Source organism: Pan troglodytes, chromosome 10 (genome assembly GCF_028858775.2).
Source record: "Pan troglodytes isolate AG18354 chromosome 10, NHGRI_mPanTro3-v2.0_pri, whole genome shotgun sequence".
Lineage (NCBI taxonomy): Eukaryota > Metazoa > Chordata > Mammalia > Primates > Hominidae > Pan > Pan troglodytes.
In genome coordinates this window covers 101219679-101236513 of record NC_072408.2, presented here as the reverse complement: position 1 = coordinate 101236513, position 16835 = coordinate 101219679, and the positions used below count along the sequence as shown (strand labels likewise).

Genomic DNA, 16835 nt, shown 5'->3' with positions numbered 1-16835 from the left:
ACCTTTCCAAATTCATTTGTATTTCTGTTAAATTTATTTTTTACTTTTAGAGTGGCTATCATTATAATGTAATTTAAAATTATATTTGTAAAAGTGATTATTGGAGTGAGTATGAATTTTGTTTATAAATCTATGATAAATGCATTCTCCCTTTAATTTAGGAGGTGGAAAAGTATAGAGCTGTATATAATAAGCTTCGCTATGAACATACATTTCTCAAGTCAGAATTTGAACACCAGAAGGAAGAGTATGCACGTATTTTAGATGAAGGAAAAATAAGATATGAATCAGAGGTAAGTGATTGATTATATGAGTTTCTTTGTTATTGTTCTGGTCAACACAATTTTATAATTATATATTTTTAAAAATTTCAAATTAGAGTCGATTGTATAGTTTTATTCATTAATGGTGGAGTATTCATCATGATTTTCATTAGCTTCGTATCAACAGTTTTTTTATGAAAGTTCTGTTTTGGGTGTAGATCTTTTAAATTCTATTTATCCTTTATTTTGTCCAGCCAATGGAGATAGACAACTTTGGGGAGTTTCATTGTACAAAGTCTTTTGTCTTATGTAGCCACAGAGATGGACTTCTCTCTGCAAATATAGTTAGTGTGATTCCTTACTTAGCATTGTTCTTTCTGCTTCTTGGAACCAAACCACGTATAGGAAAGCACTAGCTGTCAGCCTGTGCACTTTGATATAAACAAGGGGTTTATACCTTAAAGTGTACCCATCAACTTCAAGAAATAGACTTTGTTTTTTTCTGCCATTTGCAACTGGAATGTTCTCTGTATGCTGCCTACAGCATACATTCCCACTTCATCTCCATTGCTTTTGGCAGCCTTTCTACTCGTTTTGTGGTTTGTCTCCTAGTTTTGCCCAAAATGGGGTTTCTGTTTTTCATTGGTCGTGTTGCTTTTGGAATATTTTTCAAATGGAAAGAGAGGAATACTAATTTTATCCTGCCATATTCATAAAAAATAGGTTGGTATCTATAGTTATGTGAAATATTCTGTTTACAAACATATCTACATTTTAAATTTATTGCATTGTCTTTATTTAGAATTAAGAGTTAAAATATACTTACCTTCCTTTACCAATTACTAAATATTTATAGTGTTCTAGGCATCTAATAAAAACTAAAACTGTTCTATTTGGATCGGACTGATTTATTCTTATTAGTGAGCAAAGTGCCATGAGTGTTTCATCTGTAAGAAGCTATATGAACCTTGGAACATTTGTGTCCATTGACAGTGTAGTACCAGAACACTATAAATATTTATAATAGTTTTTCACATGAAAAAAAACTCTTTATAGCTTTAAGGCTTTAAGTGCTTTATTCACATATTATCTCACTTCTGTTACAATAGTCAGTGAGATGGGGCTGGACTGTCTTATTTTCTTTGATTGATTGATCAAGAGGAGGTCTTGCTCTGTGGCCCAGGCTGGAATGCAGTGGCGCAATAATAACTCACTATAACTTGAGCTCAAGTGATCCTCCTGCCTCAGGTACCCAAGTAGCTAGGACCACAGGCATGTACTACCTCACCTGGCTAATAAAACAAACAAATAAACAAAAAGTACAAAAACTCTTGTAGAGATGGGGCCTTGCTATGTTGCCCCAGCTGATCTCGGACTACTGGCCTCAAGTGATCCTCCTGCCTCGGCCTCTCAAAGTGCTGGAATTAGAGGCATAGACTATCGTGCCCAGCCCTTATTTTCTTCATTTTAAATGAATAAACTAAGGCACAAGATAAGTGAATTTACTGGGGGAACCCACCCCCAATATTTCAATGTAGGTTCTTTCTATTTTCTGTAAGTGTTGGCCGGCTGAGAAATAAAGAGTACAAAGAGAGGAATTTTACAGCTCGGCTCCTGGGGGTGATGTCACATATTGGTAGGACTGTGATGCCCACCTGAGCCTCAAAGCTGGCAAGTTTTATTAAGGATTTCAAAAGGGGAGGGGGCGTAAGAACAGGGATTAGGTCACAAAAAGATCACATGCTTCAAAGGGCAAAAAGGAGAACAAAGATCACAAGGCAAAGGGCAAAAGCAAAGATCACAAGGCAAAGGGCAAAAGCAAAGATCACAAGGCAAAGGGCAAAAACAAAGATCACAAGGCAAAGGGCAAAAGCAGAATTACTGATAAGGCTCTATGTTCAGTGGTGCATGTATTGTCTTGATAAACATCTTAAACAACAGAAAACAGAGTTTGAGAGCAGAGAACTGGTCTGACCCCAAATTTACCAGGGTGGTGTTTCCCAATCTTAATAAGCCTGAGGGTACTGCAGGAGACCAGGGTGTATTTCAGTCCTTATCTCAACCGCATAAGACAGACACTCCCAGAGCAGCCGTTTATAGACCTCCCCCCAGGAATGCATTCCTTCCCCAGGGTATTAATTATTAATATTCCTTGCCAGGAAAAGAATTTAGCGATATCTTCCTTATTGCATGTCTGTTTATAGGCTCTCTGCAAGAAGAAAAATATGGCTCTATTTTGTCTGACCCCGCAGGCAGTCAGACCTTATGGTTGTCTTCCCTTGTTCCCTGAAAATCGCTGTTATTCTATTCTTTTTCAAGGTGCACTGATTTCATATTGTTCAAACACACGTTTTACAATCAAATTTGTACAGTTAACACAGTTATAGTGGTCCTGAGGTGACGTACATCCTCAGCTTATGAAGATAACAGGATTAAGAGATTGAAGTAAGACAGGCATAAGAAATGATAAAAGTATTAATTTGGGAACTGATAAATGTCCATATTAAAATGAAATCTTCATAATTTATGTTCCTCTGCCATGACTCCAGCCGGTCCCTCCATTTGGGGTCCCTGACTTCCCACAACATGAATTGTTCAAAGTCTCAGAGAATGTCAGCAGCCAGGTTATAGTAGAAATCAGATATACCAACTCCCAGCCCACAGCCTGTTTTATTTGTTTTAGTCAGTTCCCTTATTGTTTTTATTTAATGCCATTATATTATATTTGCATATGCCATAACATTTACAAAATGCCCATTCTCTCCAGCTTCGGCTTAAGAAGGAGTGGGGGAGACCATACATATGCTAAGTCCACGTTCAATGTTGTACTCCTACACTTTGCACAAAGAAGAATTTGTAATCTTCCACCCAGACCCTCAAACCCACAAACCAGTCCACCACTCATATTCCATATGCCCTAAACCTGGGTCTCGACAGTGTGTGGTCAACACAAAACCTGGACCTTACCCATTCGAAGGTGACCGGCAGTTTGAAGTTGCCGCTCTGATTATGGGCCATCCAGCAACTGCAATTTTGTTAAATAGCCGGTAATATATACACTACATGTGGTATGAAGGGTTTTGAATCCATAATTATGATAGACTTAAAGGAGTTACATGTAAAAATTTGTGGAAAATAGGAATGATAAAGATTTCTAGCCTAAAATGAAGATTTAGTATATTGAAGAGAAAACCCTAAGGTTTCATATAGTGGTGCTTTATTTTATACTTTCCTTTTAAAATCTAATGATGATATTTATCTGGTAAGGATTATTTGTATTCTCTAGTTTCTTAGTTTTGTTGTTTTTGAAATAGTGAAACCTGCATTCGAAATCTGATGACTAATCTATTTTTCACTTATGAAGGACTAAGTGATACTCATTAAATTTTTAAGGGGTTGGTATAGTCATTAATTTATCGTTATTATTATTATTTTTGAGATGGAGTCTTGCTCTGTCGCCCAGGCTGGGGTGCAGTGATGCAATCTCGGCTTACTGCAGCCTCTGCCTCCCAGGTTCAAGTGATTCTCCTGCCTCAGTTTCCCGAGTAGCTGGGATTCAGGCAGGTGCCACCATGCCTGGCTAATTATTGTATTTTTAGTAGAGATGGGGTTTCACCATGTTGGCCAGGCTGGTCCCAAATTCCTGACCTCAAGTGATCCTCCTACCTCAACCTCTCAAAGTTCAGGGATTACAGGTGGTGAGCCACCACATCTGGCCATCATTAATTTTCATATGTGATGTTTTATGATAGTCTTAAGAATCTGAAGATAAACTGCAAGTTAAGAAGCCATAATTAGTAGAGGGTGGAAAAATAAGACTGAAGTTTCTTTCATTTTACTTCCCAATTGATTATGTAGGAGCAGTATTACTGAGTGTATAATTGTGGATTTACTTTTGTTCAATCACCTTCATACTTCATTTTCTATATACAAAAACAGTAAAACCTGGTGAGATGATTGTGGATCATGAAACAGCAAATAGTTTCAAATATACTTTATAGAAACAACAAATTTAGTTTGAAAACTTCAAAGTAGAGCTGAATCTTGTCATCTTCCAATTTTACAATTTAAACTAGTGTAAAAGGGATTCATGTAATAAAAATAATTGGATTTTCTTGTGTTAATTAGGACTTACACAGTACTTGCACATTTTTACTTACACAGATGAAAGTAACAATATTCTTTAGTGTGTTGGTTCTTAGGGGAATACTTTAGGAAGATTTTTAAAGTTTTTCCTGAGAGGGACTCCAGGAATACACATGTCCCTGATGATATTATAAACTAAAAAGAATATATGAAATAATATGTGAAAGAACATATCTCATCTTATGAATAAATACAGTGTTGGCCAGGTGTGGTGCCTCATATTTGTAATCCCAGCACTTTGGGAGGCTGAGGCGGGTGGATCACGGGGTCAGGAGATCGAGACCATCCTGGCTAACACAGTGAAACCCCGTCTCTACTAAAAATACAAAAAATTAGCCTGGTGTGGTGGCACACACCTGTAGTCCCAGCTACTCTGGAGGCTGAGGCAGGAGAATCGCTTGAACCCGGGAGGTGGAGGTTGCAGTGAGCCAAGATTGTGCCACTGCACTCCAGCCTGGGTGACAGAATGAGGCTCTGTCTCAAAAAAAAAAAAAAAAAAAAAAAGTCATGCTTTTTCATGTGACTGTAAGAACATATTAAGTCTGGGACTTCATACAGGTGAAATGCTGAAGTTGCATATATAGTCATTATTCAAAAGTGGGACTATTTTGTTTTTATTATATTAGGACTCATATTTTCTGGAAATAGTAATGACAGTACAGAGTTGTAGGCGCAGGTAATTATAATGGTAGACTGAGTGAAATAATCAATGGTAATTCAGTGGAGACAAAATATTGAGATCTCAGGAGAGAGGGACGAGGAGCACTACATCCTGTGAAAAACCATCAAAGTGACAGTACATAATGACAGGTCACTGAGTTTCTTCCATCATGCTTCGCAAACTGGCTGTGCTCTTCCTTGGCTTTATGTGTCAGGTGAGGAGCCAAAGTTCCTATGGCAAAAAGAGAACTCCCCTGGTTCCCTGGAAATGCTGGGGTTTATTTCTTCTTTTTTTTTTTTCTTTTTTTTTCTTGAGACAGAATCTCACTCTGTCCTCCAGGCTGGAGCGCAGCGGCGCCATCTTGGCTCACTGCAAGCTCTGCCTTCTGGGTTCATGCCATTCTCCTGCCTCAGCCTCCCGAGTAGCTGGGACTACAGGCACCCACCATGCCTGGCTAATTTTTTTGTGTTTTTAGTAGAGATGGGGTTTCACTGTGTTAGACAGGATGGTCTTGATCTCCTGACCTCATGATCTGCCCACCTTGGCCTCCCAAAGTGTTGGGATTACAGGCGTCCCGAGTCACCACACCCAGCCAAAATATGAACTTTAAGTATGTAAGTAATTTAAGTGATATTTTCTTCATGTAAGGAATGACAAAATATTTTTGTATAAAACATGCCATCATTAATTTAGGAAAAATAAATTATAGTACATAAAAGGGAAAAAGAGGAAACTCACCATAATAGTGATTTTTTTTTTTAATTTGTTACTTTTTCATATGTCTGATCTTTTTTTTATTATGCTTTAAGTTCTAGGGTACATGTGCACAACGTGTAGGTTTGATACATAGGTATACATGTGCCATGTCGGGTTGCTGCACCCATCAACTCATCATTTACATTAGGTATTTCTCCTAATGCTATCCCTCCCCCAGGCCCCCACCCCCTGACAGGCCCCAGTGTGTTATGTGTCTTTATAGTAGCATAATTTATAATCCTTTGGGTATGTACCCAATAATGGGATTGCTGGGTCAAATGGTATTTCTAGTTCTAGATCCTTGAGGGATTGCTACACTGTCTTCCACAGTGGTTGAACTAATTTACACTCCCACCAACAGTGTACAGCATTCCTATTTCTCTACATCCTCTCCAGCATCTGTTGTTTCCTGACTTTTTAATGATTGCTATTCTAACTGGCGTGAGATGGTATCTCATTGTGGTTTTGATTTGCATTTCTCTGATGACCAGTGATGATGAGCATTTTTACATGTGGCTGTTGTCTGCATAGATGTCTTCTTTTGAGAAGTGTCTGTTCATATCCTTTGCCCACTTTTTGATGGAGTTGTTTGTTTTTTTCTTGTAACTTTGAGTTCTTTGTAGATTCTGGATATTAGCCCTTTGTCAGATGAGTAGATTGTAAAAATTTTCTTCCATTCTGTAGGTTGCGTGTTCGCTCTGATGGTAATTTCTTTTGCCATGCAGAAGCTCTTTAGTTAAATTAGATCCCATTTGTCAATTTTGGCTTTTGTTGCCATTGCTTTTGGTGTTTTAGTCATGAAGTCCTTGCCCATGCCTATGTCCTGAATGGTATTGCCTAGGTTTTCTTCTAGGGTTTTTATGGTTTTAGGTCTAACATTTAAGTCTTTAATCCATCTTGAATTAATTTTTTTACAAGGTGTAAGGAAGGGATCCAGTTTCAGCTTTCTACATATGGCTAGCCAGTTTTCCCAGCACCATTTATTAAATAGGGAATCCTTTCCCCGTTGCTTGTTTTTATCAGGTGTATCAAATATCAGATGGTTGTAGATGTGTGGTATTATTTCTGAGGCCTCTGTTCTGTTCCATTGGTCTATATCTCTGTTTTGGTACCAGTACCAAAAGCTGTTTTAGTTGCTGTAGCCTTGTAGTATAGTTAGAAGTCAGGTAGCGTGATGCATCCAGCTTTGTTCTTTTGGCTTAGGATTGTCTTGGCAATGCGGGCTCTTTTTTGGTTCCATATGAACTTTAAAGTAGTTTTTTCCAATTCTGTGAAGAAAGTCATTGGTAGCTTGATGGGGATGGCATTGAATCTAAATTAGCTTGGGCAGTATGGCCATTTTCACGATATTGATTCTTCCTATCCATAAGCATGGAATGTTTTTCCATTTGTTTGTGTCCTCTTTTATTTCGTTGAGCAGTGGTTTGTAGTTCTCCTTGAAGAGGTCCTTCACATCCCTTGTAAGTTGGATTCTTAAGTATTTTATTCTCTTTGTAGCAATTATGAATGGGAGTTCACTCATGATTTGGCTCTCTGTTTGTCTGTTAATGGTGTATAGGAATGCTTGTGATTTTTGCCCATTGATTTTGTATCCTGAGACTTTGCTGAAGTTGCTTATCAGCTTAAGGAGATTTGGGGCTGAGATGATGGAGTTTTCTAAATATACAATCATATCATCTGCAAACAGGGACAATTTGACTTCCTCATTTCCTAATTGAATACCCTTTATTTCTTTCTCTTGTCTGGTTGCCCTGGCCAGAATGTCCAACACTGTTGAATATGAGTGGTGAGAAAGGGCATCCTTGTCTTGTGCTGGTTTTTAAAGGAAATGCTTCCAGTTTTTGCCCATTCAGTATGATATTGGCTGTGGGTTTGTCATAAATAGCTTTTATTATTTTGAGATACGTTCCATCAATACCTAGTTTATTGAGAGCTTTTAGCATGAAGTTCTGTTGAATTTTGTCAAAGGTCTTTTCTGCATCTATTGAGATAATCATGTGGTTTTTGTCTTTGGTTCTGTTTATATGCTGGATTATGTTTATTGATTTGCATATGTTGAACCAGCCTTGCATCCCAGGGATGAAGCCCACTTGATCATGGTGGATAAGCTTTTTGATGTGCTGCTGGATTCGGTTTGCCAGTATTTTATTGAGGATTTTCGCATCAATGTTCATCGGGGATATTGGTCTAAAATTCTCTTTTTTGTTGTGTCTCTGCCAGGCTTTGGTATCAGGATGATGCTGGCCTCATAAAATGAGTTAGGGAGGATTCCCTCTTTTTCTATTGATTGGAATAGTTTCAGAAGGAATGGTACCAGTTCCTCTTTGTACCTCTGGTAGAATTCAGCTGTGAATCCATCTGGTCCTGGACTTTTTTTGGTTGGTAGGCTATTAATTATTGCCTCAATTTCAGAACCTGTTATTGGTCTATTCAGAGATTCAACTTCTTCCTGGTTTAGTCTTGGGAGGGTGTATTTGTCCAGGAATTTATCCATTTCTCCTAGATTTTGCAGTTTATTTGCATAGAGCTGTCTATAGTATTCTCTGATGGTAGTTTGTATTTCTGTGGGATCGGTGGCGATATCCCCTTTATCATTTTTTATTGTATCTATTTGATTCTTTATTAGTCTTGCTAGCAGTTTATCAATTTTGTTGATCTTTTCAAAAAAACCAGCTCCTGGATTCATTGATTTTTTTGAAGGGTTCTTTGTGTCTCTATCTCTTTCAATTCTGCTCTGATCTTAGTTATTTCTTGTCTTCTGCTAGCTTTTGAATGTGTTTGCTCTTGCTTCTCTAGTTCTTTTAATTGTGATGTTAGGGTGTCAATTTTAGATCTTTCCTGCTTTGTCTTGTGGGCATTTAGTGCTATAAATTTCCCTCTACACACTGCTGTAAATGTGTCCCAGAGATTCTGGTACATTGTGTCCTTCTTCTCATTGGTTTCAAAGAACATCTTTATTTCTGCCTTCATTTCGTTATTTACCCAGTAGTCATTCAGGAGCAAGTTGTTCAGTTTCCATGTAGTTGCGTGGTTTTGAGTGAGTTTGTTAATCATGAGGTCTAATTTTATTGCACTGTGGTCTGAGAGACAATTTGTTGTGATTTCTGTTCTTTTGCATTTGCTGAGGAGTGCTTTAGTTCAATTATGTGGTCAATTTTAGAATAAGTGCAATGTGGTGCTGAGAAGAATGTATGTTCTGTTTATGTGGGGTGGACAGTTCTGTAGTTGTCTATTAGGTCTGCTTGTTGCAGAGCTGAGTTCAAGTCCTGTATATCTTTGTTAACCTTCTGTCTCGTTGATCTGTCTAATATTGACAGTGGAGTGTTAAAGTCTCCCATTATTATTGTGTGGGAGTCTAAGTCTCTTTGTAGGTCTCTAAGGACTTACTTTATGAATCTGGGTGCTCCTATATTGGGTGCATATGTATTTAGGTTAGTTAGGTCTTCTTGTTGAGTTGATCCCTTTACCATTGATCCATTTACCATGGCCTTCTTTGTCTCCTTTGATCTTTGTTTTAAAGTTTGTTTTATCAGAGACTAGGATTTCAACCCCTGCTTTTTTTTTTTTGCTTGATCTACCTTTGCTTGGTAGATCTTCCTCCTTCTGTTTATTTTGAGCCTATGTGCGTCTTTGCACGTGAGATGGGTCTCCTGAATACAGCACACTGATGGGTCTTGACTCTTTATCCAGTTTGCCAGTCTGTGTCTTTTAATTGGTGCATTTAGCTCCTTTACATTTAAGGTTAATATTGTTGTGTGTGAATTTGATCCTGTCATTACGATGTTCGCTGGTTATTTTGCCTTTTAATTGATGCAGTGTCTTCATAGCATCGATGGTCTTTACAATTTGGCCTGTTTTTGCAGTGGCTGATACTGGTTGTTTCTTTCCATGTTTAGTGCTTCCTTCAGGAGCTCTTGTAAGGGAGGCTTGGTGGTGACAAAAATCTCTGAGCATTTGCTTGTCTGTAAAGGATTTTATTTCTCCTTCACTTACGAAGCTTAGTTTGGCTGGATATGAAATTCTGGATGGAAAATTCTTTTCTATAAGAATGTTGAATATTGGCCCCCTCTCTCTTCTGGCTTGTAGGGTTTCTGCCGAGAGATCTGCTGTTAGTTTGATGGGCTTCCCTTTGTGGGTAACTCGACCTTTCTCTCTGCCTGCCCTTAACACTTTTTCCTTCATTTCAACCTTGGTGCATCTGACAATTATGTGTCTTGGAGTTGCTCTTCTCGAGGAGTATCTTTGTGGCATTCTCTGTATTTCCTGAATTTGAATGTTGGCCTGCCTTGCTAAGTTGGGGAAGTTCTTCTGGATAATATCCTGAAGAATGTTTTCCTGCTTGGTTCCATTCTCCTTGTCACTTTCAGATACACCAGTCAGACGTAGATTTGGTCTTTTCACATAGTCCCATATTTCTTAGAGGCTTTGTTCGTTTCTTTTTACTCTTTTTTCTCTAACTTTGTCTTCTCGGTTTATTTCATTAATTTGATCTTCAATCACTGATGCCCTTTCTTCCACTTGATTGAATCAGCTATTGAAGCTTCTGCATGCATCACGAAGTTCTCGTGCCATGGTTTGCACTCCATCAGGTCATTGAAGGTCTTCTCAACACTGTTTATTCTAGTTAGCCATTCATCTAATCTTTTTTCAAGGTTCTTAGCTTCCTTGCGATGGGTTCGAACATCCTCCCTTAGCTTGGAGAAGTTTGTTATTACTGACCTTCTGAAGCCTACTTCTGTCAACTTGTCAGAGTCATTCACTGTCCAGCTTTATTCCATTGCTGGCGAGGAGCTGCCATCCTTTGGAGGAGAAGAGGCGCTTTGATTTTTAGAGTTTTCAGCTTTTCTGCTCTGGTTTCTCCCCATCTTTTTGGTTTTATCTACCTTTGGTCTTTGATGTTGTTGACCTAAAGATGGGGTTTTGGTGTAGGTGACCTTTTTGTTGATGCTGCTGCTATTTCTTTCTGTTTGTTAGTTTTCCTCCTAACAGTCAGTTCCCTCAGCTGCAGGTCTGTTGGAGTTTGCGGGAGTTCCACTCCAGACCCTGTTTGCCTGGGTATCACCAGCAGAGGCCACAGAACAGCAAATGTTGTTGCCTGATCCTTCCTCTGGAGGCTTCGTCCCAGAGGGTCAGCTGCCTATATGAGGTGTCTGTTGGCCCCTACTGAGAGGTGTCTCCCAGTTATGCTACACGGGTGCCAGGGACCCACTTGAGGAGGCAGTCTGTCCATTCTCAGAGCTCAAATGCTGTGCTGGGAGAACCACTGCTCTCTTCAGAGCTGTCAGACAGGGATGTTTAAGTTTGCGGAAGTTGTCTGCTGCCTTTTGTTCAGCTATGCCCCGCCCACAGAGGTGGTCTCTAGAGGCAGTAGGTCCTGTTGAGCTGCGGTGGGCTCCGCCCAGTTCGAGCTTCCTGGCCGTTTTGTTTACCTACTCAAGCCTCAGCAATGGGGGACACCCATCCCCCTGCCAGGGTGCCGCCTCGCAGTTTGATCTCAGACTGCTGTGCTAGCAGTGAGCAAGGCTCCATGCACGTGGTACCCACCGAGCCAGGCATGGGAGAGAATCTCCTTGTTTGCTGGTTGCTAAGACCTTGGGAAAATGCAGTTTTTGGGCAGGAGTGTCCTGTTTTTCCAGGTAGTCTGTTACAGCTTCCCTTGGCCAGGAAAGGGAAATACCCTGACCCCTTGCACTTCCCGGGTGAGGTGATGCCCCACCCTGCTTCAGCTCACCCTCTGTGGGCTGCACTCACTGTCCACCAGTCCCAGTGAGATGAACCAGGTACCTCAGTTGGAAATGCAGAAATCACCCATCTTCTGCGTCCATCACACTGGGAGCTGCAGACCGGAGCTGTTCCTAGTTGGCCATCTTGGACCACCCCTCTCCTATTGTTTTCTTAAGTAATATAAAAAGTTAATGTAATAATTTAAAAACTAAGATCTGGGAACTTAAAACTTAATGTGCAAAATACTTACCATAATGCCTGACACATAGTAGATACTTAATTAATGGTATTAGTATCATTCATACCTCACAGTTATTATCATGGTACCAATTAACATAATAAATATACAGATACTTTTAAGTTGATTTCAGATTTGTAAATCAGAATTTACAGAAGTTGAAGAAGTGAAAGAAAGAAATAGAGACAGGAGACCCATTTACCTTTAATTTATTCAGTGAAACACTTTATATATAGTTTAAAGATTATTACATATTTATTTCATGGCATTTTCTTTCTTTCTTTTTTAAGACAAAGTCTTACTCTGTTCCCCAGGCTGGAGTGCAGTGGCGCGATCTTGGCTCACTGCAACCTCTGCCTCCTGGGTTTAAGCAATTCTCCTGCCTCAGCCTCCTGAATAGCTGGGAGTATAGGTGTGCATCACCACACCCAGCTAATTTTTGTATTTTTAGTAGAGGTGGGGTTTCGTCATGTGGGCTAGGCTGATCTTGAACTCCTGACCTCAAGTGATCTACCTACCTCAGCCTCCCAAAGTACTGGGATTACAGGCATGAACCACTGCACCCAGCCACATTTTTTTTCAATTTAGCAAAATCACTATACTCTTGTAAAGAAGCTTTTTACATGTTTGTTTTCCATTAATAATAACACATAGAATTAAAATGCAATTGTATTCAAAATGTAAAAAGTGAAATGTATTTTCATCAAAAGCACAAATTAAAGTCAGTGTAAAAAAAAGTTTCCAAATTATTTTCTCTTTTCACTACTTATAATACTTTATTCTACTTAACTTTTCTTTTTTTAAAAAATAATTTCAAGTTTTATTTTAGATTCAGGGGGTACATGTGTATATTTGTTACACAGGTGTATTGCATGATGCTGAGGCAGAACTTTGGGGTAATAAAGATTCCGTCACCTAGATACTGAGCATAGTACCTATTAGGAAGTTTTTGAGCCCTTTCCCCCTCATCCTCTCCCCTCTCTGGTAGTCCCCAGTTCTATTGTTCCCATCTTTATGTCCATATGTAGTCAGTGTTTAGCTCCCACTTACAAGTGAGAACATGTGGTATTGGTATTTGGTTTTCTGTTCCTTTGTTAATTTGCTTTGGATGATAGTCTCCAGCTGTATCTGTGTTGCTGCAAAGGACACGATTTCATTCATTTTTATGGCTGTATAGTATTCCGTGGTGTATATGTACCATATTTTCTTTATCCAATTCACCATTGATGGGAACCTAGGTTGATTCCATGTTTTTGCTATTGTGAATAGTGCTGTGATGAACATATGAGTGTGTGTGTCAATTTAATAGAATGATTTACTCTCCTTTCAGTATATACCCAGTAATGGGATTGCTGGAATGGTAGTTCTATTTTTAGTTATTTGAGAAATCTCCAGACTGTTTTCCACAGTGGCTGAACTAATTTACGTAGCCATCAATAGTGTATAATGTTCCCTTTTTTCTGCAGCCTTGCTAGCATCTGTTTTTTTTTTTTTCCTTTTAGTAATAGCTATTCTGACTGGTGTGAGATGGTATCTCATTGTGTTTTTTAATTTGCATTTCTCTGATGATTAGTGATGTTAAGCATTTTTTTCATGTTTGTTGGCTGCTTATATGTCTTCTTTTGAGAAGTGTCTGTTTATGTACTTTGCCTACTTTATTATGGGGTTGTTTTTTCCTTGTTGAGTTATGTAAATTCCTTATAGATTCTAGATATTAGAACTTTGTCAGATGCATAGTTTGCAGGTATTTTCTCCCATTCTGTGGGTTGTCTGTTTACTCTGTTGATAGTTTCTTTTGCCAAACCAAAGCTCATTAGTTTAATTAGGTCCCAGTTATCACTTTTTGTCTTTGTTGCAATTGCTTTAGAGCAGTGGTCCCCAAAGTCCCTGGTGCCATTTGACACTGGGGACTGGTTTTGTGGAAGACAATTACTCCATGAACCAAGGCTCTTGGAGGAATGGTTTCAGGATGAAATTGTTCCACCTTAGATCATCAGGCATTAGGGCATTAAATTCTCATAAGGAGCATGCAACCTAGATCCCTCAGATGTGCAATTCGCAATAGGGTTGACACCACTATGAGAATCTAATGCTCCCACTGATCTGACAGGAGGTAGAGCTCAGGCAGTAATGGTCGCTCACCTGTTGCTTACTTCCTGCTGTGTGGCCCCATTCCTGACAGGCCATGGACTGGTAATGGTCCATGGCCTAGGGTTTGGGGACCCTTGCTTTAGAGGGTCATAAATTTAGTCATAAATTTTTTGCCAAGGCTAATATCCAGAATGGTATTTCCTAATTTATCTTGAGTTATCTTTTGGGTGTGGTTAAAAGTAGAGATCCAGTTTCATTCCTTTGCATATGGCTAGCCAGTTTTCCCAACACCAGTTATTAAATAGGGAGTCCTTTCCCCATTGTTTGTTTTTGTCAACTTTGTTGAGCATCAGATTGTTGTAGATATGCAGCTTTATTTCTGGTTACTGTATTCTGTTCCATTTGGCTGTGTGTCTGTTTTTGTACCAGTATCTTTATATATACTTTTTAAAAATCATCTCAACAATGCTAGGAGTTAGATAATCATCTTCATTTTATAAATGAGAAGATAAAAACACTGAGAGACTGGCCCAAGGTTGCACAACTAGTATATGGTCAGGATTCAAATCTAAGTAGTCTGGGGATTTCTGCTTCTGGCTAGGATGGAATAGGGATGGAATTTACTTTAAGGCGTTTATTGAAAACTGGGACAAAAATAGGAAACCACAGTTTTCAGACATTGGAAAATAGGCAGCACAGGGCAGATCTGAGGGAAGGAAAACAAATGATAAGAGCTCTATGATTGCCCCATCTTAGGTTCTGGAGAGTTTCCAGGCCACTGTGCAGAGATAAAAAACCTAAATTGAGCTACATGATCTTTGAGCTGAGGAGTTGGAGTTCAGAATTTGAGAGGCCAAGGAAACTAGAATTTGAAAAGCAGAGTATTGCAGAGCTCCAGAGTTCTGCAGAGGGTAACTTTGCAGTATTGATCAGCGCATGTGTGGAGGAAACTATACAAGGCCAGAGAAAGAAAATTATTTAGGTGGGACGTCTCTAGAGTTCACATGGGACTGGGAAAATTTATTTTTCCGTTAGACAGAGTGGAAAGATACTCTTAATGCATAGTACTTTGAGTAGAAATCTCAGAAGGATTTTGCCTCAGTAGCAGGGCCAAATTAGCCATAGACTAAAGGCTATTCTGGTTCTGGTTAACAAGAATAAAAGTAAGATTTGAAAAGATCAGACTGTTTCTAAGTACAGTAACGTGTAGCTTAATGACAGGGATATGTTCTGAGAAATGTGTCATTAGGCGATTTTGTCATGTGCAAACATCATGGACTATACATATATCCACCTAGGTGGCACAGTATACTACATACCTATCCTATATGGTACAGCCTATTACTCCTAGGCTACAAACCTGTAAAGCATATCACTGTACTGAATACTGTAGGCATTGTAACATAATGGTTAATATTTGTGTACCTAAACATATCTAAACATAGGAAAGGTTTAAACAGTAAAAATACAATATTATACTCATGGGACCCCTGTCATATGTATGTGGACTGTTGTTGACTGAAAGTTCATTATGTGGCTCATTACTATATCTTAGCTGCATTCCAGAATGAAGATTCAGAAATAAGTAAAGGAAAACAAAGAATCCAGCTCTGAAAAAAACATTAAATTCACAATGTCTGACATCCAATCAGAAATGACTGGGCAGCCCAGGTGGGTTCATTGGTGAACTCTATCAGACATTTAAGGGAGAATTTATGTTAATTCTCTATAATCTCTTCCAGAAGACAGAATCAGAGGAAATGCCTCCTAACTCATTCTACAAGGCCAGCATTATCCTAATACCAAAACCAGACAAAGACATCTTCACATGGGTAATAACAAGGGCTCCCATCCTCTGCCATGCTGTCACTAGAGACAGTATGAGGAGCTTGGACATCCACTCTCAACTGGCAGTAATGAGGTACCCTGCCCTCATCCTGCTTGGGTCATGTCAGAGGAGGCCTAGTACAGGGTCAGGACTTTAACCACTACCCAGCTGCATGTTGTCAATGGAGGCCACATCTGGCCCTGTGGTATTGATGGAGGTAACATGAGGAGCAATAATAAATTACTCCTACGCTTCCCATCCAGGGAGGTGTCAGTTGAGGCCTAATGGGGAACCAGAACTCCCACCCCTGTTCATTATGGGTATCATGAGAAGCCCTCCCACCTTGGGTATCAACAGAAGTAGAGTGGAGAATCAGGACTACTACCTCCTCGTGGTAGTAATGAGGTGGCAACACCACCCATCCCCTACCATAGCAATATCACAAAAAGCCAGCTAATACAAACTTTGTTTAAGATCTGGAGTCTCATAACTTAATCCCCCAAATGTCCAAGTTTCCATTGAAAATTGCTTGTCACACCACGAACTAGGAAGGTCTGAAACTGAATGTAAAACACACTAATAGATGCCAACACTGAGATGCAGAGGTGTTAGAATTATTTGACAAACATTTCAAAGCAGCCATGGTAAGAATGATTCAATGAGGAATTATAAACGTGGTTGAAACAAACAAACAAACAAACAAACAAAAACCAAAAGACTTAGCAAAGAAACAGAGAATAAAGAGAAGAAAATTGGAAATTTTAGAACTGAAAGAGTGACTAAGAAAGCCTGAGTTGCCAGGCTCAACTGCAGAATGGAAGGGATAGAGGAAAAAACTACTGAGCTTAAAGGTAGAACATTAGAAATTACCCAATCTGAACAGACTAGAGAAAATAGACTTAAAAAGCAAATAAACAGAGATTCTCAGTATCCTGTAGGACTATAACAAAAGATCTAAGATTTCTGTCCCTGAAAGGAGAAAAGAGGGCAGGGTGAAAAGGTAATGGAAGAAATAATGACTGAAAACTTTCCAAGTTTGGTAAAGGCACAAACATGTAGCTTCAAGAAGCTGAACACATTCACAGCAAGAGATACCATAGGTTTAAAAAAAAACTATAGGAAAATCTT

General features: G+C 39.1%; 1 protein-coding gene across 13 annotated transcripts in view; it reads left to right on the top strand.

The window, feature by feature from the left end:
* Positions 1–16835, top strand: part of CEP83 (centrosomal protein 83) — a 182239-nt gene that overhangs the window by 59348 nt on the left and 106056 nt on the right. For all 13 annotated transcript variants that reach the window (XR_010148376.1, XR_010148377.1, XR_010148375.1 and 10 more), the window contains one exon: positions 162–293. Coding sequence is in view for 10 of the 13 variants with exons in the window: in XM_054664609.2 (XP_054520584.2) it covers positions 162–293 (132 nt within the window). In the remaining 3 variants the exon portion in view is untranslated. The remainder of the gene's footprint in view (positions 1–161; positions 294–16835) is intronic.